At 38.2% G+C, this 24,286-nt stretch overlaps 3 protein-coding genes and 1 long non-coding RNA gene across 5 annotated transcripts in view; 2 read left to right on the top strand and 2 right to left on the bottom strand.

Annotated features, from left to right (window-relative positions):
- Window positions 1-24,286, top strand: part of LOC111246981 (branched-chain-amino-acid aminotransferase, cytosolic-like) — a 97,667-nt gene that overhangs the window by 40,514 nt on the left and 32,867 nt on the right. The window lies entirely within an intron of this gene.
- Ssrp (structure specific recognition protein) lies at window positions 12-16,001 on the bottom strand. 2 transcript variants are annotated; one of them, XM_022797463.2, is made up of 16 exons: window positions 13,521-16,001; window positions 8,899-8,963; window positions 8,663-8,761; window positions 8,246-8,364; window positions 6,140-7,514; window positions 5,339-5,482; window positions 5,125-5,259; window positions 4,515-4,634; window positions 3,923-4,166; window positions 3,533-3,704; window positions 2,906-3,056; window positions 2,508-2,669; window positions 1,867-2,211; window positions 1,598-1,730; window positions 989-1,278; window positions 12-552 (listed from the first exon to the last, which is right to left on the bottom strand). In XM_022797463.2, the coding sequence occupies exons 6-16, from the start codon at window positions 5,480-5,482 to the stop codon at window positions 223-225; spliced, it is 2,226 nt and encodes a 741-aa protein (XP_022653198.1). In that variant the 5' UTR covers window positions 6,140-7,514; window positions 8,246-8,364; window positions 8,663-8,761; window positions 8,899-8,963; window positions 13,521-16,001; the 3' UTR covers window positions 12-222. The 2 variants fall into 2 exon arrangements, with proteins under 2 accessions (XP_022653198.1, XP_022653200.1); XM_022797465.2 differs by having other exon boundaries at window positions 13,953-16,001.
- Window positions 9,375-11,480, top strand: LOC147756566 (uncharacterized). Its single transcript, XR_015323005.1, has 3 exons — window positions 9,375-9,574; window positions 10,667-10,720; window positions 11,386-11,480. It is a non-coding gene; the product is annotated as an uncharacterized LOC147756566 (long non-coding RNA).
- Window positions 16,101-24,214, bottom strand: LOC147756565 (phospholipase A2-like). Its single transcript, XM_086982561.1, has 4 exons — window positions 23,224-24,214; window positions 18,058-18,217; window positions 16,638-16,784; window positions 16,101-16,507 (listed from the first exon to the last, which is right to left on the bottom strand). The coding sequence occupies exons 1-4, from the start codon at window positions 23,333-23,335 to the stop codon at window positions 16,435-16,437; spliced, it is 492 nt and encodes a 163-aa protein (XP_086838687.1). The 5' UTR covers window positions 23,336-24,214; the 3' UTR covers window positions 16,101-16,434.

Raw genomic sequence — 24,286 nt, 5'->3', positions numbered from 1 at the left:
AAATCAAAATATGTTTGTCAATATTACTTGGTACGTAAAAATTGTTTTCGAATTTATTTGGCTTTATTATGGGAGCATCTAACAAAGATAAAAGCAACAGTTTTTTTTACAACACCCTCAATAGAAAAATAATCCGAGGAGTCAAAAAAAAGCATTTAAATCGAACCACTTGTTTGTTTTGTCTTATACTTTCGGATGTAAGAGTTCAATGTACGCGTAGATTTAATCAGCATCCATTTCAGATCCGGACCCACTTTGACTGCCACCTGATGCCTCCGGCGAGTCAAGAATTTCCTCGTCTTGGTCCTTGAGTGACTCAAACGATTCGTTGGCTTTGTTATTCTTACCACCCCTCTTAGGCTTCTTCTTCTCCTCCTCGCCTGATCTATCCTCGCCACCATTGCTATCACTACTATCACTAATGTACTCTTTACTCTTAAATCCCCCTCCGCTGCCACCTGCCGACGAAGCTTTCGTGGGTGACGATTTTTTGGATTTCTTCCTCTTATCACCTTCATCATCCAAACTCTCGTCGTCGCTCTTCTTATGCGCCTAAAAAACAGCAAGTCACCAAACAGATAGTAATAATCGGGATCAATTATCCACTCGGTTATTACATTTATTACTATTACAAGTAAGCTAGAGTATATATAGTATAGCAGCAAAACACAACTTGTCGTCCCGTAAGCAAGTTTGCACTGACAATTTCTGCACGGATTACATACAGTACTACTTGATCTTGTATCTAAATGCCTAGGCTATTAAATAAAGATTTTGTGTATTATTCATGATTGCCCTTATGGAGTCAAAAGGCAATATATTGTATAGTTTGTAAATATGGGAAAATACAAACTATCTGACTATCTTAGTTGTCCAAATATTGTTAAGTGTACTCACAGAATTTTACCAATATGCAATTATTCGTATTTTTTATGTTGCCTAGTAATCAAATAAATATACAGCATAATAATGTGAAGGATACGCGAACCTTATACTCTTCCATATCCTTCTTGTATTGCTCCATAAGCTCCTCGTTCATTTTTTCCCATTTCGATTTGTCGTCAAGGGCCTTCCATTCTTCACCGCCCTTCTTAGCAATCTCTGTTACCGACATGCCGGGATTTTCTTTCCTGATTCTATCCCTGTTCTCAGCCATCCAGAGAAAATACGCCGTTTGAGGCCGCTTGGGAGCGTTGGCATCCTTTTTGTGACTTCGTTTCTTTCGGCTGCCACCCTCCTCACGGGAGCGATCAGATTTCTCTCGTTTTTTGCCCATACCTAAATAAAGAAAATGCGTGTTATACATGTTGTACATACGTTATAAGTTTCTGAGAGTGTAGTTTGATATTGCTTATTGTATAAAGGTTGCTAAGACCCCTTGCCCTTGCCCTTATGGCCAGATTGTACAATTCACGCAAGACAAGATCATATTATTTCAATTAGCTTCCTTTTTTCAGTGACTATTGTTTATGCGGAAAATATAATGTCGATGATTATCCATCCCCAGGATTCAAGTTAATTTATTAATCTAATAAGTATTTTCTGCATCCCCAGTCACTGAGAAGTTCTGTCAATTATTTTATAATACTACATATACCAGGTTCCGCGATCGTTTTTGTCTTGATTTTCTTGCGTTTTTTGCCATCTTCTCCTTCCTCTTCATCATCATCACTCGACGAAGAATCATGATCTGTGTCGTATTCTTCAGCAACGTCGGACCCTCCGGAGGCCTAACAATAAACAACGAAATACAGGAAAAAAGAATCAATAAAACACTGGCTCAAACGACGAGGTATTTCTTCGCAATATTGTGTCAGAGTGTTTAGCTACTGAGTGGTAATACTCATTGCAGTCACTCTCACTCACCTTATCCGGATTAAAATCGTCGTCGCTCTCATCTTCGTCGTCATCGTCGTCGTTATTATCATCGCGTGCCTGGGCTTCTCGCTTGACGCGATGTAGATACGCGTCGGGAGCAGCATCATCTTCTTGATCCGAATCTAGCATATCGTCGGGTCCAGCTGAAGTCTGCTCGGCGCCACGCTGTTTACTGCCAATCTTTAATCCTTTGCTTTTTACGAATTCGTATAAACGGCCGTATTCATCCTTCTCAATTGACGAGAATGTGTGCATAATTGAATTACGCAGTTCCACCTCGATATCAAACGAGCGCGTAGAGCCTCCAGAACGAGCAAAGTTAACAGAGGACACCTAAGATTTGCAAATCGTTACAGAACGAGTTAAATCTGTTAAGAAAGTTATCGAGACCTTCATGTGAACATTTTAAATATGCTTAGACTTACATAACCTTAAACTCTAACACCTATGTTTCGTTACTACTAAAAACTTGATACATATACATGTTTATCGCCTGCATATACCATGTTTATTTTTAAATTTATTGTGCAAGCGCTGAGTACTTTATGCGTTGAGAGCCACTATTTTAAAACGGTTAAATCGCGGGACTATTATAAAAACGTTACTAAAACAGGATGCTATGAACAAACCTCTTCAAATCGAATGTGCACAGGTGGTTTGTGCACGTAGATAAATCCCTTCTCCAGGGGATAAAGAAGACCATATGAGCTTTTATATGAACATGAAATCGCTGGCGTGCCATTGAGACTTTTGTAGTTTCCTGGTGTAGTTACCTTGCGCTGAACAATCGCCTGTAAAAAAAAAAAAGCGGCTAAGCGAAGTTATTTAGACAAACGTAGATTACGCGTCCTGTGTCAACTTTTGATAGAAATCATTTTTTAGAGCTATTAACACCACTAATTCAGTAATCGTACTGTATTTAAGGTACAGTCTACAATGTATCTATAAAGCTATCATATTTTGATAGTAGCAATATGATCAATTTGAGGCCACAATAACCTAACCAAATGCTAGTACGTTTCCTCACCTTGACAATACGACTGAGGGTCTCAAAAACAGGCCCACTCATTTCTTTTTCAAGCTTGCCTTCATATTTCTCTTTGAGGTCTGTTTCACTCATTGAGAGTTTCACATCCTCTTCGTCTTCTTGATTAAAAAGCAGAATCAAGAAATGATACCTAAAAAAAAAAACAAAATATTTGTAGCAATGGTTAGTCTAATGCAGCCAGATCTAACACCCTGTGGTTCCTCTTATGCATTTGTCTTAGTTATACTCTGAAGTAAGTAATCTTTGACAGATGCTCTGGCCCCTCCCTCGTACTTTTGGCTCGTTTTCGATTCGATTCAGGAAAATATTGATAAACTTCTCGAGGATCTTTCACCAAGCGTGCCTCAAAGTATTCTATTATCTAACAAAAATGTGTGAAGAAGCTAACGCACTCCTTCACAACACCTTCGCCGCATTCCGTCCACCGCTAGTAATACTTAAAATAGAGTAGTATGAATAAATACGCCAGCACCTATAACTATATACAAAGCTGTCGATGTACCTTTTTATATGTACATCCTCTAATCATCTTAGATTTGCTACAAACAAAAATTGGCTGAGGGTTATGGTTACTTGTTTTACAATCAAATAAAATCTAATTCTTACCTGGTCTGGCCTTGTTTGATTGGAGGATCAAGACTGAGTACGAAATGCATCTGTCGTCCATCTTTGTGCGGTAGAAGGAATATACGCAAAATCGTATTTACAGGGATCTTGTAATCAAACGTTTTTCCGTGCAGTTGGATAAATGTTGTAAAGATCTTGATATCATAACGACCTATACGAGTAGAAGGTTAAACAAATTAAAGTCAAATTAGCTTCATGTATCCTATTGAAAACTATCTCTTTAGGGGAAATTCATCAACTACACAGTTGTCACTACTGGAGAAAATAATAAATTTCCTCTATTTTCTTCCTGAGTAGATTTTTTGCATCTACCCAGCAAGAACACTGACACAAGTGCTACATAACAAGCATACTATGAAATATCAGTACCTCTTGGAGTAAGACATTGAATGTCGCTGAATAGTGCAATGGCGTCGCCGGTTGCCTGAATGATCGAGGCCTTCGACATGACATTGTTGCGGAATGCATCCACTGCATCCACATCGGCATTAGCATCTGACGGAATAAAGAATCGCATTTCCGTCAAATTGATTGATGCATCATCATTTTGATGAAACTCGAGTGTCACCTCATTCTTTGCAGTCGCACAGTTAGACACGTAGTGCAGGGGAACCTATATCAAGTAATTGGTAAGCAGCAATTATAACGTGCATGAATGGTATACCCATGTTTCAATCCATTTTGAACAGTTATTTTATGTTTTATAGCGAAAGGAACGAAAATATATAGACTGCATGGATAGAATCACATAAGGTAAATGTTTCAAGTCCCACGACTGGTATTTGGTCAGTTAAGCGTCGCTTTAGAAGGATGAATTGCACGGTAACTATGATCATAACAGAAGTGGAACAATCGCAAATGGCAAATTTCCGTAATTACTATAATATTCCTTTAATGAAATAATACATGTCGAAACAATTTTGGTGTCTAAATGGTTTAACCGTAATGTCGTGGCACATACCTCAAATGCATTGAATTTATCGATCGAAAACTCAAGGCTTGCAGCATCGAAGTTCACTGTTCCCCAGTTTCGGCCCGTTAGCGACAATTCTCTGTTCTTCAACTCTACACTGTAGAACTCCTGAAATTACACGCAAGAGTCATTAACTTACTGAAGTTACATGATAAAGCTGACAGTAATAAATCCATTGTCTAGCTCAGACACCGAAAAAATACAGTCTACTTCATGGGTTAACCATTCGATTATTCATTAGGTACCTTAGATATTGTCTAATGTTCAAGCTCTCGTAATACCTCGTCATATAACGAGGCCACAAAGAGCTGCGCAATTATTTATCCACAAAAATAAAGTAGTTCACTGCCATTCCTGTAATCATAATTCACCATTGCTCAATGAACAGATAGCCTTTTCACATGAACTAATAAATCAAACGATAGACGTGCATTGTATATAATGTAATTAGGTGTATGAATGGGTCTTTTAAGGCAGACCATACCTAAAATTCGTAGCGCAAATGTACTCTCAATTTATTTGAAGAATCTACATCCAAAACGAGTTCAATACAGTAATATGCAAAGAGTTGTATCTAAAAAATCTAATACAAACCAACCTTGAAAAATTCCTTAAGTTTCTCGAATTCTTTCTCATCGTTGACGAAACCCCCAAAACGGTGGATTGCTCCTCCGGAGAGCACAATTCTCATTCCGTAACCCGCACCAAGCCGTTGCCATTCAACCGAATCAACCTGAAAACGTATTGTAAGTAATCATTCGGGATTATAATTATTTGAGCCACACTTTGATAAGTTTCGTTGAAAAACCTACCTCCCCGCTATTGAGCTGGTCAACCTTGCCGGTTTTCGCGTTTTTGAAGACGATGTTTTGATCTGTCATCTTGAGACGGCCATTCGACATTCCACCCTTGTCCTCTTTCCACACATCTCCAAACTCAAATACAGAATTCACCATCTGTGGCAAGGATTGTCGTTCGATTATTGGTTAAACCTTCTGTTCGATTAATCACAAACTCTTAAATACACAGGTATTTAAAAATAATCTAGGAGTTCCCTCTTTCGAAAGTCCTATGTTCAAAGCCAAGTTAAGAATTTCGTATGCCGATACGTAATCACTGTTCCATTTGAGTACATCGGTAGTCGTCGACATTATACGGGAGGAATAAATAGGGGTATAATGGGACTTTGACAAAGAAACTCGAATTATGCAGTTCATGCTAATGAAATAAGGAAAACTGCTAGAATTTCCAAGTTGATTCGTTCAAAAACGCTTTTTCGAGCCAAGCGAACTTGACGAAAGGCAGCGAATAGTACGGTTTTATGCTTTTGGGCTTATATGTTGAACTTATTTAAAAGAAGTAGTACGTCTTTGTTTTCACTCAACCTGTTTACTGATAACGCAGAGATCATTTACAATTTCAATGAAAAGAGTGACAACAAATTAACGTATGCCCTAACAGCTCTGAAATCATCGGTTAATATGGTGAACAACATATTAGGCAGTGCCGCAGCTTTCCATTTAAAAGTTAGGAAATGGGTCAAGATCGGCTCGGACTACGAAGTAACTTAAATCTCATTGTCATCTGTAATATGGGCTTACGATAAGTCTTACCTTAAAAAATGGATGGCGTTTCGCGCCTTGACAAGTCAGCACGAAACAAACTTATGTCTACAATCACTCACAAAACAAAACAAGAATGGTTTCTGACAAGCTCCCGCGTGAAGCAAATATGTCGTCTGCTAAATATTTATAAATACATCACCATACGGTTTCGATTTCGAAACTCACTTTGGGCCCTCATTTTTAGAGCGGGCTTTTAAAATTTGGCGCCAAAGCGAAAACGCCCAACGCGTTCTGTCATCCGCGCGCTGAAATTAACGTAACTCGAATTTGAAAAATTAAAAAATGTGCCAGGCAAACTTTATCATAGAGGTATTTAAATTTGCTTAGGAATACCACTTTTAGTTAACTTGTATAGTCGTATATCTGTTCTAACAGACAAATATGCAATATTTGCTGTAAAAACGCACACCACTAAATCTTGGTAACGGCGTCAGCTTTTAGCCTAACAATTGAAGCCTGCCGAAGAATCAGACGAAACTCAGCAAGATTATAGGCTGAAACGTGTATATCGAATACGTCTTCAGATATCTGTAGGATGGAAGAAAGATCAAGTTAGTTGTACGCTAGGAAAAACACTTCTTATATACAAGTAAACTATCCAAATAGGTGAAAATACTAAAAGTGTTACATGAGAGCGGCAAAGCTCACTGGCGGATGTCATTGCGGATTATGAAGCATTTTGTTAGAAAAATTCTTGAAAGAAATTCCAGGTCAAATGAGACATGTTAGTTTGCCTTTACAGGCCTTTCTACGTCATATTCTGCTTTATAATAATACATTTTCTATTGTTATATAGGGAACCGTAACTATAGCACGCAAATATGGATTTTCTGTTGCGGTTCTTATCAGATTCATCGTACACATTTTCATTTCTCCAGTAACCTGCGGTGCACATATTTCCAATAATTACGACTTACAGTGGGCTGAATCAATTGAAATAAGACTGAGACATTTATTGACCGTCCGTTGTTTTATTATGTAAATAATTGTGCCATTTATTAAAATGATTGAGTATCAAATTTAATTACGAAACAGTAAGTTCAGCTTTTTGCAAAACCTATAGTTTAGTCTAAAATCAATTTTTTTTTATCTCATTTTGTAAATAAATTGGTTTAACCCTTTTTTTGTTCATTGATTCAATCTAACTTTTTCGGAATAAAGTTGATTACGAATTACAGAGGTTAGTAATAAAGTTTATTAATGAAATCAGTGGAGAATCACGATGCCGAAAACGACACCATGCCTAAGCAGGCTTTACTTTTCCACTATTGGAAAAGTGTAACGTGAAAATGATAACAATCCAGACGAACAGCACTCCAAGGCCAAATCCAATAATACCAGCTTCCAAACTTAGATGGGATATCTGGAAAACGAACGTGTTCATTACTACTTAACGACGTCGTACCTGCACATTTCTAAGTAATAATAATAACTATAGGTTTTACTGTTATTATTATTATCATGTATGAACCGTCAAAGGGTTTTTCATGTTTACTATCGAACCAACAAACCCGTGGAATTGTTTCTTATTAGACTGAGATGGTTTCGAATGAGATTGACTGGGTCATCGAGACAACCCGGGACTTTTTATTGCAGTGCGAGCTAATGCTGATTGGAATTTCCACATGGTGTCCTTTCTGTTAGAACGTTTTTATCAATTTTTTCACCATTTCCTAGATGTGTATGTCTATGGCTTCTGACCAGCAAGCAACCGGCAGAAATGGTTTGTATGCGAATTACATCCCACTTGCGTACCGCCATTGAGATTCGATTGTCACTGGGGTGTATAGCATTTAATAAAACCTCATGAACATAACAATTTCGAATGCGGGAGTGTGTTGGATCAAAATAAGTGTCGACAAACTAAGGAGGAGGACCTTACCAGTAATAAACAGTATTTCATGCAATTCTTAACAGGCGTGCTTAGGAACCTATTGCAAGAGTCAGAGTATATACTCCTATCTGAAAAAGGCTATAATTTTAATTACACAAAGCTTGTTTAATTACAAAATATTTTAATTTTGCCTACCGAATCTACATTTTTTTTACGATACAGCCAATTGAACTTATACAACGCCGTAATCGTCGACTTACATTTATGTGATGAACAGTAATGAAGCGTCTATCTCCTTTTTCGACATATTCACTTACGATCATTTTCGCAGACGAACCTTTGGATCCGACTTCGACGTCCGTGGATCTGATGTTTAATTCTATCGAGAATATGGAATGAACGATTTTAATCTCAACTAATATTTTTTTCAATATTATTTTTAAGTAATACTTTTTGATTGACTCGTATTACTTGTCTCCGGCAGCTATAGCAATTATCCTTATTGATCCGAATTGTATATTAAGACGATTTTTATTCTACATGATACAAAAAATAGGTGAAGAAAAATTGCATCTATGTAATGCAAAATATAATGAAACATTTTAGCTTTGATAACTCTAGTAGTATTTAACACGTTTTTTCTATGTTTAGGAGTTATGTCACAAACCATACAATACCATGGTAGCTCGTTACAGGTTGAATAACTGACGATTTTGTTGGTTCTTTGATATGAGCCATCATGATAAAGAGCTGGCGATACACATGTAGACGAGACCCTAGAATGAAAGCTGACATTAGATTCCGGTCTTTGGATTAAACGCGGGTACATCTGGCGCCACAATGACAAACGCAAGCGCTCCAAGTCATAAAGTGAAAACAACTCGAGAATTTTGATTTAATAAAGATCTGTTACCTTCCTTCCATCCTCTACTGACGAACGAAGGTACTAGACGTGCTCGATCTATTGATAGATGATACCTTTTGAACAGAAAGGTACAGCATTAAGAATATGACGTGATATTTTATATAGTTAATCTTACCGAATATATCGGAGGTAAAATTTTGGTGATATACAATGATACTGTGCTTCAATGAACTGATGTTCAATAAACTGGCTGTGATGTTGCATCGTATCGTTACAAGCCAAATACAATGAGCCTTTGTATCCATATGTAACGGGGAAACTTGTGAGTAGAGTAACGATGAGAGGTCTTTTAGTGCTTCTTTTTGCACTTTACCAGCTTGCAACATTTTGTATAAACGAACTGCCACTAGGCACTGGCCTGAATGAAACGTAAAAGGCTTTTTTCGAAAGCGGCCCTATTCAAACCTGTGTCCTGAACCGCGCGCCACCTATGCGTACGGGTATATAGACTAAAAAAGTCGGTAAGTAGGAAGACCTGCTATAATGAGCCAAAGAAGACATCGATAAAGCATCACTGTTGACAGTTTCACAGTAGTTGCTGTAGTCGTTCTGTGACAGCAGCACTACCGTGCATCAAAGACCCCAACCTACATAGAAAGAGAATTGGTAAAAGATCGCGTTTGACGCTGTGAACATAATGTTTACCACGACGGTTGTCTGTTTGGTAAGTGCGTTTAGAGTTTTTTTTTCATAAATATGTTGCAAAGCAAGTAAGCAAGACGCGAATTCAGGTAAACCACGCGACAATTTACAGAATGTTCAAATGTCGTCATACGCGTAGACCGAGACGATTCACCTTCGTCGGGTCATACCTGTAAGTCCTATAGTAATGTACGAGTCTGCAAAAGCTGCTGTTTTTTTGGTGAAACATCAGATTAACTTACTGGATGTCTAACTTTTGATATATTTCATTTCTGAGAAAGCTTATAATGTAATATATTTTAATGAAGAATTTTTTGGAGTTAAAGTAACTTAGCCTCCTATAAGTATGAGTCGAAGCACTATGTACAACAGGCAATGTTATGTTCTAACGGTATTTTAATAAGAAAAAAAGGATTGAAACTAAAAGACATACGTTTGACATGTAATTTAGTATGTGTGATAGTCTATTGTGTTTATGAATGTTTACGTGATTTAGGACGTTGTTTACTGACGAGAAGTTCTTGATATTCTTCGAATGTCCGCCAAAAAAATATGCGTCGTGTAGTATGGCATTAATCTGTATTGATCGGCCAATTTGCTATTGTCTATATATCAATTCGTCTGCCATAAGCTATTCGTAGTACTGTTAAATAGATAGTAAATACGAAATATGAAAATATGAAGCCAGCCTGTGTTTATTGATAGAACGAGGGGCATCAACAAATTCGTTCAAGAATAACTTAACCCAGTGTGCAAACTAGCTGTCAGTGTTTGATGTTTTCTTTCACTTGATTGCAGTTTTTCGAGTTATGCTCCGTATGTTCCGTAGAAGATGGAAGATAATGTCGCATATTATCCGTTTCACAGATAACAACTGATTGCCATGTATTCGTTTGATGGTGGGATCTGACATAAAAAATGATTTCGTGCAATGGTTTGCTTTACATAAAATGTCTAAATTTCACACCCAATGTACGAGCATTTTATTTCGCTCGGGCCCTGTTTGTTGTGCTTAATTTGTGGAGGACCAGTTTTTAAGGATTCAGTGAACTTTTATTTAATATAATAGTTAGCTAGTTAGAGAATTAATTATGTTTATTATTGCTTTCTTTAGATGTCGTTCGGTGTCGGTTTTGCAGCCGGAATATATTTCGAAAGAAACATTAAGGTATAACGCTTAACGAATAAGATACTAAATAGTAAGGTAACGATGTTTTATTTGGGCATTTATTATTCAAATGGAGCTAATATTGATCCAATGGTAAATCAAGTATTATGGCTTCGGCAGCTATATCGTCTGATAATAATTGAGTTTAAAGAAGTTTCAAGGAACGTATCATATGATGAAAAAATGTCATATCCATTGTGTTAGAAAAGCTATAAGCGAATATTTAATGCAACTGATCTTGAAGAATCTGTTATATGTGGTAACATCTTGTTACATAAAAAGACCACTGTTGGTAAAAATTATTTGGGCTTATGGTATGTCAGTGGTGTACTTATAACGGACAATGATGCGAGCGGATCGATGCGTAAGGGTTATTTTCAAATTTAGGTTATTAGGATAAATACTCGGTACATATGTATAAAACGAACACGGTTCGATTAGTCTTGTGTAGGACCATGTAACCCAAAGCATGCTTTCATCATTAGAAAATGTGAGCCATTTCAAGGTCCGTATTACTGAACACAACGGCTTTTATTCGGCCACTCCTGCTATAGTACTTATACTATACTATAGTACAGTAGGATTATAGTTCGTACCAGATGGTCAAGAGTTGATAGCGATAATGGAAAAATGTCTTATCGACTAATCTTCTTGTCTTCTTTCAGATCGAAAGACGAAACCAAAACCTGCAGGATAAACTAAGTAACATAATTCGATAGAATACACATGCCTTAATAAAGGAATTAGTTTTTATTGTAAACTGATTGAATTTTCAATATTAATAATTCCTCATCATTTACATTTTGTTTCTATAATATATTGCCTTTTTTAGGACATGTATGAAGATCTAGCTTGATCCTTTCTAGTATACCATCTTTGTTTCTCTGTGTTTGTGCCCACATTACTTGATTGTGAAACAGGATTAGCAAAATCTACTGGGATTTTGAGAATTTAACTAAATGACGGTTGATCAAAACAAGGAGATTTGGACTTGATCTCAAACCGATCATTCTGCTATATCTACTAGTTTATGATCGATTATTAGTATATAATGCTCTGATTGAACATAAAAACTGAAGTCAGAATCCTATGTTAGTAGCAAACGACTGCATATAAACATATGCGGAATGTTGAAAACGTTGAGCTTTCCAAAGTAAAACATAGCAAAGTTCCGCACTTTTGACCGCGTAACCTTCAGAAAAAGCAACAAGCACAGAAAAGAAACATCTAGAAAAAAAAAACTCCAAAACATCCGAATTATCATAAAGCAATTAATTTGGTTTTTGCCAGCGGTTTACCTTCTCTCAGATACCTTTCTCTTTTTTTTTTTCGTAAGATGGCTAAGGCCTTTAGGTCTTGGCATGTCCCCTTCTCTGCAATAAGCAGTAATGCTTGTGGCACAACGGAGACCAGTTCCTCTGTCTGCTTTAAAATGTGTGGTACTTTTTAAATATATATTTACAAAACAAAATAGATTTTCATTAAGGTTTTCTTCATTTCAAATAAGATTGAGCATAGTTCCCAATATTCTATGGAGTTTTAATATTGTTCATAACTTTTGAGGACTGGAGAGCTTCAATAATATTTCCGACGGGTTCATGCAAATTTGTCTATTTTTTTCAAGTATGCCTGGCTGACTTCCACCTATGTGAACGCTGCCGTATAACGAACTCCTCGATATAAAAACAAGATTACACTTTTGACGAGAAAGTTTTACTTTTGAAAGGCTTTTTAATTGCCGAATAAAGATCAAATCCATTCAATCGCTGCGCTTACGCCTTCCTATTGCATTGAAATAAGTTGCCGTTCTGTAACAAGTTGCCGGGAAAATCTAGCTCGAAGAAGTGTAGCCAACATATTTTAGTTCGATCTCTAATATTGGGTGTTTGCTATAATTAAGCCGGAAGTCGTCTCGTTTAAGTTGTAGTGAGCTTCGAAGAAAACTTTTACGACCTCTGCTTTACAGAGGTAAATCACGAACATCATTTGTGATAAGGGTAGGTGTTGTCGTCGACAGTCCTTAAGTTATACGAAAAGACTGTTGTGTCTTGCAACTGATTTTTGTCGTTCGAATAGTTTCGTTTAAATTCAAGCTTAGAAGAAGACAGTCCAGTGAAGCGCATTCCACAACAGACCGTACTGCCCTCTGTGGAGACACTTCTGTTGATCCGAGGGGTGCGATCCCGAAATTCTAATCGAAAGAATGTTTTGTGCTAGTGATGACCTTCCATGCTGGACAACTACCAGATATATTCTAACAAAAATTTAATGATGGAAAAATAGTGGAAGTGAAACATTTGCTTAACGTTGACGTCATAGCTGAAGAGTTGTATGGATGGCATTTGGCCTTCACAAGCTGTTTGCTCTCAAGCAGAGGTGTGCGAAATGTTTGCGACTAAGTTGCCCATTCATTATTGGCCTATAGGTAGAGATATAAGTTTACTTTTCGTATCTGCAGACCCAGTCCCAATGCTATTTCTTTTTTTCGTTCATATTCTCGCAGATGACAAGAAGTAGTATTGTACTAGAATAAAAAAAGCACACTTTCAGATAACAAAAGACTAACTTGCTTTACCACATTAAGAACAAAAACTGAGTAAGAAACGTCAATTATCTGTTCAGTGGATCGGCAAAGATATCGCTTACAATGAGTTTGGGTAGCTTGTGCCAGATCTACTCTGTGCAGCTGGGAGCAATGATAGGCTTCTCTTATTAAAAAAAGGCGTGATCTTTTAGTAGCACAACGGAAGTCACACTTCGCGAGGATAATCCGGGCACTTTCGCGTATTTATCATTTTACCTGATCTCACAAGCATTTCATAATAAGTATTTATCCTTGAATCTTCAGAACGGCTTCGATCACCAACTTTTCACCACGGACGACTTAGCTACAAATGGCACAGTCTCTTTTTTGCATACGGCAACGTAAACATTTCAATAAATGCGAGATTCATTTTTTGCCTAATCGATAACGGGCGATACTTATCAACCGAAGGAGATTATTTTATTTGTCGAATGCTGTGCGAAGCTTGTCACGCATCGAAAACACCTTGGCCGGCATCTATACAATAGTTTATCTTCAAGCTAATTTAACGTTGGCGCACCTCGATAACTTGTGTTTATACGCGGCATGATTTGACTAGCTGTCATATACATTGCTATCAATGACACCATCATCATATCATAGTTGTCACTATAGTATTTATATTAGGGTAAAAAATTCCGTACATACGTCGTTTACATAAACGAATTTGTTTCGTGTCGATGTCAAACGAATTATCAATAAATACTGATCGTCAATGTTAGCGCGTTACACACGTCGTTGCTATTTACACTGATGGCAGCGGCGACTGTAAATAGAGCAGCTTTCCGGAAACTGTTTGCTTATAGTTATTGTAGAACAAGCCCGAGTCAGGGTAATATCATTATATTCTATAAGAAGCAAAATATTCAGCGGTGTTGTTATTATTATGGTATTTGCTAAAAGTTTCTTTTCATCGGCGCAGCTCAGTTGCCTCTGTCAAGACGCGTCAACCAACGCTTTTATGCTGCAGTTGGCGATTGATTGTTTCCTTCGTTTGCCCAGTAGCGTAGCAACCATGGGCAAATAATGCTCGCTTGTTCGTTACTGCTGACGACTAATTGCTTAGCCAGCGGCGTCTGCTGCGTCGCTGAGAGCCGACATAGGATGTCCGCACAGATTCTATACATGTACAATCAAACAGACACAAACCAATAGACCTTGATCCATGCTGCCGTTGCTTACCTACATTAGAGTAGAGCCGTAGTGTATTGATACGTATATGTATGCTGGGAGCTTTTTAGCAGCATATACAGTTCGTTTATGACTACATATGGAGACTACGTCGCGGAGACTTCGACGAAACGTCGCTCAGCTGTCCGAAAGCATATAAGGCGTACAAGCATACCCTATATATATATATATATACAACGGCTAGTACTATCATCGTACGCGACGTCCGTGTTACTTCTTGCCGCTCTCATCCAACAGCTCGAGCATTGGATATTGCGTATATATACAAACATTTCTATACAGTTAATTAATTATACACGAGCATAGGGTAATGCCAATATCACACAGCTGTTCTACTCGTTCTATTAGACGACTAGTGGTATCATACTATGAATTTTAAATGTGGCCTCCAAGACATCGATAAATTTCTTCTTTTTTCTTCAGTTTTTCATATCTGTTCAGTTTACTATTGTTGTTATATTGATGGTATGATGAACGTTAAGTGAATAAATTAAAATTGGCGGATTATCAGCATGATCACGACAATGATGATGGTAATAATTGTGAGCGCCATTATTGTTACTAGGACCTTAACCAAACATTTAACACCATAAATTTACTGCACCTAACTGGCAGTACTGGCTATTCAACACGATCTCACGCTCTCTAGAATCGATTGTTGTTCTACAATATTGTATAATTACACTATAATTGTACAATGTAGGCAAAGTCGTATTTTTTTACCGTTTACTACCCTTAAACGACTAACTCATGGCCATACGTAGAATAAAAGTAAGATCCTATGGTGAGTATGTTGGCTGGTTAACCATCTAAGGATTTTAAAAAAACAAAAGAAACAAAAAATCCAAGGGGAAATACACTAAACGGATGCAAGAGTAAGAATCGTATATTTATTGCTCGAAACAGAATTAGTTATAATTTTTAGGATTTTTTTTGCCCGAAAACGTTTTTTGCTTTTATTAATACTACTTTCCCCACTATAACTCCTATTCCATACCCTGTAGTATATATGTCCATAAGAAAGCTTTGGGGTGCAGTCTTGCAAAAATAATGTTCTGTGGCAGAACCTGTTAATGGCAACGTCGCCTTTAGAAGGCGGGTAAAACTGAAATGTTATATAGTCTATGTGAGACTAGTTTATTTACCGCAAAGTGTTGCGGACAGTACCGTAATAGAAATGATACAATAAGGTACCCTAATACGCGTTGCTCAAGACACATCAAAGCTCTACTTTTTTTTTTCTATGCTTTGAATTGCATACCACTTAATTAAATCTACAATTTGCTATGATTACCACAATGCCACAAACATCAAATTAGGTTGGCCATTTTCTAAAAATCATTAACCCATGGCCGATTGTCGATTCGGTAAGAATCTAAAAAAAAAAAATCGGAAACGTGATTTTCTATAGTTCTATATGTTATTAATTGTAAACGTATACGACATCTAATATTGGATTGGTATATTTGTTCACTAGCAGGATTAACCTTCTTCAGTTATCACTTAGTTACAGATGTTGGTTAGAATCGATTATTATCGACTAACTTCCAGGTGAGTGGGAAGTTTTGTAGCAATCGATAACGCGAGCAGGCCGCGAACCTGAAATAAAAAGGTGCGAATTCGAAATAATACATTTACCGTAATAAAGAAATGCAATAAAAGCCACGTAGTAAGCTATGCTAGAGGAAGAGCCTACAGCCATTTTATCCCTGCATGTACCCTGCATCTAGCGATGCTGCAGTCTGTGTTTTGCTTTACGAACCAAGCCAACAATAGTAGTTGAATGAAAAAATTACAGCCAGAATTTACGTAACGTTATGGTTCCTTTCTGATTCGCTGCTACTTGTGACGTTCATAAAATGCATCCCTGTTTAAAGTAAATGAACAGCTAGGTGCCCTGATAAAAATAGCGACATCTTCTGTGGAATCGAATATTGTCCTATCCCTTGTTCGCTTTCAGGTAGACAGCAGGGGACTGTATACTTCGTCGATCCCCTTGCCTCCAACTACAACTGAAAACATTAGAAGGTATAAACATGTGGAAACATTTTTGTCTAGTATTTACGTTTATAGAGTATATAAACAAGTGCGGTAAGAAGAGAACATGCTCGGTCATTTTTTTAAGTTTTGTCAAATACCTACGATTGCTTTTCACACGCCTTTGGTTTTTCAAGAGCATAGCATTTACTGCGCAGGACGTTGAAGAACATAAGGCCGACAAGTTTGCTTATTCGCGAGTCGACCCCGCGAAGACATTGGCGAAACTTCTCGTCAGCCTCACAGGGTTTTCTGCAAGCAATAAGAAAGAAAAACAGATCTAATACGAACTCGTTTATGATAGTTCCTTTTCGTTTGTATCAATCCTATTACGAAATGACGACGACAAGAACTGTGACTGAATCAAGTGAATCAGCTTAGTCAGCGGTACGGCCCAATAACTCTAATATCAAGTGTGGCTAATATGAACCCAAGCCTTAGAGACATTAAGGTCACAAGACGAAGGTGAGACGAATTACTGAGTATAACAAATATCCAGTTGGGTGTACGTAGTCCGAGATGAATAGGTTTTACGGGGAAGATTTTTAGACGAGTTACTGGGTCGCGTTCAACACAGCACTACAATCAATGTTGCCATCTGCAAAGGCGGGAATCATCGTGGCGCCTGAATGTACCCAAATATCACTGATTATGGTCGGAACGCCTGTAGGCATAGGGAATAGAGGTCAACAAAATGTGGGCATTTTCATGAAACGGTGAAACGAATTAAACGGTAAAGCTGCATCTTTCTGTGTTTTAACAAATTACTAAAGCAATTCCGTCTATTGTTGGCGGGTTAACAGATCAGGCGATGTTTTTAACTCGTAGAATCCTTCAAAAATCGTAACGTATATCAGATAGTATTCGAACTTAAACGTGATAATATCTAAAAAATGATTGAACTAGAACAATAGCTATAACAATCAGCAAATCTCGTTAACTGTGCCTAATTTCATGCGACGAAAACGGTGTCAACAAACAGCAAAACGAGTTCAAAAACAGTCCTTCACCGTTCAACAAAGAAAATAATGGATATATCATAAATCAAATCTGTGACCATGTCTTGTATCAACCGTGCAACCATTTGATGGTCAGACGTCTCTGCTGTTGGGAACGGTGTTAATGTGTCTCTAAATTTTCTACGACGTCCCTAAATCTGAAACGTTTTTACGTCGTACGCAGCTAGTCTTGATTATGGCGTCAGTTTAAGAATCACTCAGATGGTTGAATTGCGCTTACTACGGACTGGTACGAACGCATGTAGATGATAAAATCAACATCTATTGGTTCATAATGACTGCTACTGGTTAATGTCAATAACAAGGCATTTTGTAACTTAGGCTAGATTCAATTTGAAATACGCAACGACAAGATTTAGATACTGGATAGATACTGAAGCAGGAATATCTTAGAAATTACGTATGTATGGGTCAAGTTTTTGTCCTTATTTATAGATGAATTTATCTATTAAAAGAGGACATTTCAATTTAGGTGAAGCACTTCAGAATACCGATTGCAAACTTACATCGTATAACTGAGATTATTGGTGATGTTGTGTAGTGTTTGTCCAACTTTAATTCCGCCTGGGGCACGATCATGTTCTCGACAGCAGCGGTCCGTATCATCAGCACCACCCAAATCGTCGTAGCTTCGAGCCTTGTTTCCTATGCCACACCATTTCGTACCTGAAATAACGTGAGGTGGTGCAAATTAGATTTACTGCTATCTTCAGTGTGCTTCACGTTTAACCCGCCCTCACTTCAACTTCGACTTGCTTATGGAAAGAGAAAGATAGGTACCAGATAGGTTTATTTTATTGATTAGTTGGTTACTACATATGATGAGTTTGTCCAAAATAGATTACAATTATTATAACGAAACTATTATAACGAAAAAGGTACGAGTATTTCTTCAAGGCACACACAGTAAAATACACTCACCAGTTTTTTCACTTCCCCCTTCAAAACCGACACAGACTGATTACCATATAGGTCGTAGTTGAAGATCGTTTATTCCCAGTTCAGTATATCACGACATTGTCTTCGTCATTACTACTACCGACAGCCACAGAACTGCGGATGGCCATGTCAGCTACTTTATTTACTGGGGCCCATTTCCATAGCCCCGCTTCTTGTTTCATCGCGCGTCCGTATGCGGTCGACGACTATTCCAATCAGTAAGGTCTGTTAATGACAGGACTGCCGGCGGGCAATGTCAGCAATAACAACGAACAACTGCTAAAGTAGTAGAGGGCCTGTTGTGTCTGCAGCTGTCCTATAATCGCAGTTGTAGAGGCGAGACTTGTGGACATAATAGTCATTCTATGGAATCTAGCCAAGGGACGCTCAGATTGATCAGTTGACTGAGTCGAATGATTCTGATCATCAAACCCGGCAATGTCGCGGGAGCTGATCGTCGGTCGTCGCTGGCCAACGGCGACGTAAGTTCAAATCAATAACCAAAGCAAATACTGCATTGCAATAATAAGCACCAACAGCAACGCAAATAGCCACTATATGCATGTGAACTTGAACTTGATAATAAAGTGATGATTGTCTGTGTTGTGCGTATCGAATCGGCTTGGGCCGGGCTGACGCGGCAGCCGCAAGGCCGTCGGTTACGGTCGCCCAAGCCAAGAATTGATCTTGCAGAAACGCCAACGCTTTTCGGGAACTTTTCTAGCGGATGTTACATAGCTGTCACAGCTACTACCATCATTTTAGCTGCTCGCTGCGTTTTCTCTTGTTGAAACCATTTGACACAAACTGAAATACGAAGGTACGCCAGGAGCTAATAATTTAAAGTCTGCTGATTGGTACTGATACAAGAAATTGTATCGGAAGCACAAACAATCTTCTGAAACATTCGGAATCTATCGAACTAAATAGGGTCAAGAGCAAAACGAGCAACTATATTGGTAGGTATATGTTTCTTATGACTCGATCTTCGTGATTGCGGCCTCGGAACGAAATGATGAATTACGGTTTATGATTAATATCACTCTACTCGCTGCTTGTCAGTCCCACGAAAATTCGCCGAATCGCTCTTGAAATAATTAGCACAATCCTCTGACAGAACATTGAAGTCTATAAGATAATATGAATGCAAAAAGATCCGGTAAACGTCTATCGTGAATAAAGAAGTAAATTCTTATTCGTGGAGCAATGACCAATGATGGAAATGTCACAACATCTATTTTGGATGACGTTTAGTTAGAAACCCGTTTTGAAAACAGCTTATTTATTGTTTAGTTGATTAGTGAAGCCAGTTATTCCCCTCTTTTAACTAGACAGTCATAGCTATTCTAATTAGAATGGACAGATGTGCGATACGAATACAGGGTGGATATAGCTGGCTCGGAATCTGTAGTACCACATATGCACGCCCAGTTAAGTTCCACATTTATATGCGTCTGCACATATGTCGTATTGAAAGATATAAAAAATATGTTTCTGAATATCCTGTTCACTTTTTAAATTATCTTAGTGGCGGCTTTAATACAAAAATTCAGCTAGAAAAGAAAAAATAGAACATCGAAAGGGTGTGTAATAGGTTTACCTGGTGCGCATGCGCGTGGTACTAAGCTAAAGACATTATTGGACGGGTAGACACATATATATATGGTCAGCTTTACATCTATATATATATATATATATATATATATATATATATATATATATATATATATATACAGTACAATTCATTTATATTTGGATAAAATTAGGCTGTAAATGGCATTTATTTTAAGCCAGCTTTTTCATTTCGGTAATCTTGTAGCAGTAGCCGCTTTTAGCAATCGTCCTGTTATAACTAGTGAAGGTCACGTGATACAATGTTTTCTTTTTGGATTATTTCCTACTTTGCGGACGAATTGCTAGACTTGGAGCTGTCGTGACGTAGCTGCTTCATGATGCTGCATGACGTCAGCTTCATGAAGCAGTTATTTGTAGCCATGTTTCATAGGCCTATTTCTTGTGTACTTGTTTATGAGTGCCTCAAAACAAAAAACTTTGATAATAACGGATTTGGCTTACGTTGCAGGCACAATTATTCATCTGTTATCCCAAAAATATTGTGACAAACCAATTCAATTGCACCATGAATGGCAATTATTAAATATTGTACTAAAGCAATTTAGAGCGTCTACTAAACAACAATCTCCACTATATGATGATAATCCCTTGCTGCTTTATAATTGGCATACTGTCATCGATGAACACATAAATAGGAAATATCGAATAGTATTTGTGTGTTCTGCTTCTACTAAAACTCCGTTTTCTGAGCGCCGTACCATTGGCTAGCTAAATGACGTTGAACAAGCTGAAATAAGCATCTATAGAGTATAGCTTCTCTAAACTTCAGGAGGAAAAGTAACCATGTACGTTACATTTTAGCCCAACTAAGAAAAAGTATACGCAACCGTTGTGGATTTACGGTGGAGTATCCATTCATTCCGTTCGACCTATTCTGCACGATGTTGTATGATAGTTCACAATCGTTTACCAGTGTTAGTTGTTTTCTATGATTACTCGTTGTCAACAACATAACAGTCATAGAATAGTTGGGCCACTTCAACTTCATTGGCGACTGCAACGTTTAAGTTAGAAATTTTCGGTCAGCTGCAGAGCTGTAGTCCTGGGTGACTTTGGATCAATTCATCACTAGCGGCAACATTGCAGTGGTGCTAATATTAAGTTCACTGACGATTTTCAAGAAAAAAATTTATCCTATTCATGTACGGGTCTCTGTGTACAGATGGATGAGAGATGCGCTTCATTTATACATCGTACAAAATAACTAATCTCAAATATTTGCTGTACGGAAATGCTGCCATACGTTTTGCCGTCGGTATGGCATCAGATGTACGCCGCGTTCATTACCATCCATTTGACTACACAAAGTAAAAGATCAGTTCATCAATCCGAATAGCGGTCAAAAGCAATCATATGGCGTAAGCAATTTGGGCACATGAAAAACTAGGCATTTCGTACCAAAATTTTGGCACCAGCTGATTTCTCTAGCTTTTTTGACATTTATGCAGACTTAACGTAGCTAACCGTAAGCCGCATATGGTATACTAGAGATGTCTATACTTGATGAGCTGGACAGGAGCATGGATGCAAACCTGAAGCAAAATTCGTAATGATTAGAAGAAGCTAAATCAACTAAACAAAGACGTCGTCATTGGCATTGCTGTGTATGAACTCAAACAGGGGTTCTGCAGGAAATCGGCTTACCATAAGTCGGACGTTGCGTGCAGGTGCTCCACATGCGGCAAAACTGTGATAAATATCATGTTGATCGTTGCTTCCTAGGAAATCGTCTAGATTCGTTTTATACACTCAAGAACACTCGCTTAACCCACGTGACCCAAAGTGCTTTAAATGGTTTTATGTGTTCGTTCTTATATAAGGAAGTTGTGTTATTAACCTATGATTTTTTTAGAAAAGTAAAGTAAATCTAATTCAATTTGGTTCGGGGTAGTAGAACAATCGTTCAGCTCAATCAAAGAAGTACTGTCGTAACAAGACGTTCACACAACTGAATAGGTTTTAACACCTTTTTACCTTCAGCTTATTAGCCCAAGGTATTTGTCAATGTGAATATCACAAATATACGACATAGAAAAAAAAAAACCATACGAAGTGTCCGCAAATAGTGAACTTTAATTATAATGTGATTTATAAAAAAATAAAAGGTTTCTTTAATATTGAAAAGTCCAAATATGCACCACCTCATTTTTGTCGCTATTCATCAAAACGTTCACACGAATCACTGTCACCTACAACGCTACAGAGGCATCCCCTCCATGATGGCGTCAAAATGCAACAGTCATACAGAGGTGCCCTCCAGTGGCGATATATGGAATACTACTAAACCAAACTAATTCACCCATCGTAATTTCGTCAGTCGAAGATACGAATACACTCATGGGTTCAATATCGACTTCTGCAAGCGTCCTGTAATAGGACAAAAATATTTATGCCGGAAGTTTCACCATTGCTGAGGCGATTGGGTCGTCGTCATCGTACATCAGACAACTGCATTTTCCTGGGTTCGTAATTCATGGCGCTGACTAGTTGGAGCATGTGCTTGACAGATGCGTATCAAAACCGTTGTTACTCTTATTACACCACGACAACTGCGACGTTATTTATATTTTCTATGAATGGGAAACAAGATTACCTAATCTATTCTTATCATTAGGCGAGATGTATGCCTCTAATAATCGTGTGTAGTTGTCTCAATGGTCTCCGTTTGACACATACACACATGCTTAACCTGGGAAAATATCACATTGGACGTTACGCGGTGCAGTGCTGTGCAGTCTTCGAGAAACAACAATGGCTGCTTTGTTCTGATGACTCAGCCTTGTGCCACAATCAGAAACGTAGATAGTATCAAAAGGCGTTAAATAACGTATACATCAAGTTGGCTAGCAAAACGCGTTAGGTTCGCGACGGCGGGAAGGATCTGAATTTAGCGCTCCAAACAGGTTTTTTTTTAAAACAGAGAACTCGAGTGAGCTAAAGCAGATATTTGGATTTGAAAAATCTGGATGGCGCCTGTAACATGATAAACGGATATGTATATTATATTGTAACCAGAGGGATATTTTTTCAGCTGTACAGCAAGCGTTTGATCAGTATTGATACGTATCTGCACGTAAAGTTAAGTCTATGCAACTTACCGGGAAAAATAACTAGGCCAGTGCCTGGTCGACGACTTTTGGCTGCAACAACCGACCGTCGTGTCGAACACAGATATCCACAAAGAAAAATCACCGCTGCTATATGTTTCATCCTGAGCGGGCAGATAATCCTCTAGTACCGAAAATTTCGCTCTAAATTTTTCCAAATGCAGCACAATTATCTTTGCATTCACCGTCACAAAACCATTCGCATAGGGTGACACTTCAGGTCCAATTAGCTTTATAAACGAATGGGCTTATTGTTTAACCTACTTTGCTATGATGGGAAAACGCCTTGTGCATTCTATGTACAGGTCAATGAAACATCCAGAGTCCGTTGGTCTAGCGGTCTGCTAGACTATGCTCTACGCTTAACAACTATGCGATGCTTCTTCCCAACAGACACTCGCAAAAGCGCGCAATTATGGTACTGGATTGCGTCCTTTAAATTTGCGCTTGCCGATACGTAACAATCTTTCTTGTGGGTTTTCCGATCCATGTAAACGTCACAATTACGTCACTAAATGTCTGCCTGTCAGCGAACGATCTGTATCGATTCGCACAACTGTACCTTTTCTTTCAGCTTTTCTTCAAAGTCGCCTCTCTGACCCTCTCTTCATGCATATTGCCACCGGCTTTTTCCTTCAGCTTATGCACATCTTGTACTAGACGCCAACTGAGCTCTATGCCCTTACGCTTTTATGGTTGTCGTTGAGTTTTCTGATTTTACTTCAGCAAGCGCCTAAATGTAGATATTAACGACCCACTTTTTCTATCTGTTGATGTCTTACGCGCGTATACACAGGAACTCTAATATTTTTGTCATGTCGATGTAAATGTGCCTCCTACCGCTTGACGCTCAGCATCGACTGTGGCCGCAGTTCGTCGCTCAAATATTAATACAGCGATAGGGCTTTTGAAGAGCGGGCTTCATTGGTTGCTTTTCTAGCTAATGTGGCGGAATCGCGGGCGCGAATTCCATTAGCAGCAGGCGACGGCAAGCACGCTGCAAGTTTGCAAATTGTCCCGCCATTCCGGCAAGGGTGTCGAGAAAGGGCGTCAC

Source organism: Varroa destructor, unplaced genomic scaffold (genome assembly GCF_002443255.2).
Source record: "Varroa destructor unplaced genomic scaffold, Vdes_3.0 BEIS01000003.1, whole genome shotgun sequence".
NCBI lineage: Eukaryota > Metazoa > Arthropoda > Arachnida > Mesostigmata > Varroidae > Varroa > Varroa destructor.
Note: the sequence above shows the minus strand (reverse complement) of the source record. Positions and strands in the feature narration are given on the sequence as shown.

Bases quoted from the DNA above. Each gene is read 5' to 3' on its own strand.
- LOC147756565 (XM_086982561.1), bottom strand. From the start codon at position 23,335: ATGAAACATATAGCAGCGGTGATTTTTCTTTGTGGATATCTGTGTTCG. The intron at 18,218-23,223 runs GTAAGTTGCATA...ACGTTATTTCAG, and splicing joins TGGCCTAGTTATTTTTCCCG to GTACGAAATGGTGTGGCATA. The intron at 16,785-18,057 runs GTAAGTTTGCAA...TATTGCTTGCAG, and splicing joins AATAATCTCAGTTATACGAT to AAAACCCTGTGAGGCTGACG.
- Ssrp (XM_022797463.2), bottom strand. From the start codon at position 5,482: ATGGTGAATTCTGTATTTGAGTTTGGAGATGTGTGGAAAGAGGACAAG. The intron at 2,670-2,905 runs GTGAGGAAACGT...TTTTTTTTACAG, and splicing joins CCCTCAGTCGTATTGTCAAG to GCGATTGTTCAGCGCAAGGT. The intron at 1,279-1,597 runs GTATATGTAGTA...TTCTTTATTTAG, and splicing joins AAAAACGATCGCGGAACCTG to GTATGGGCAAAAAACGAGAG.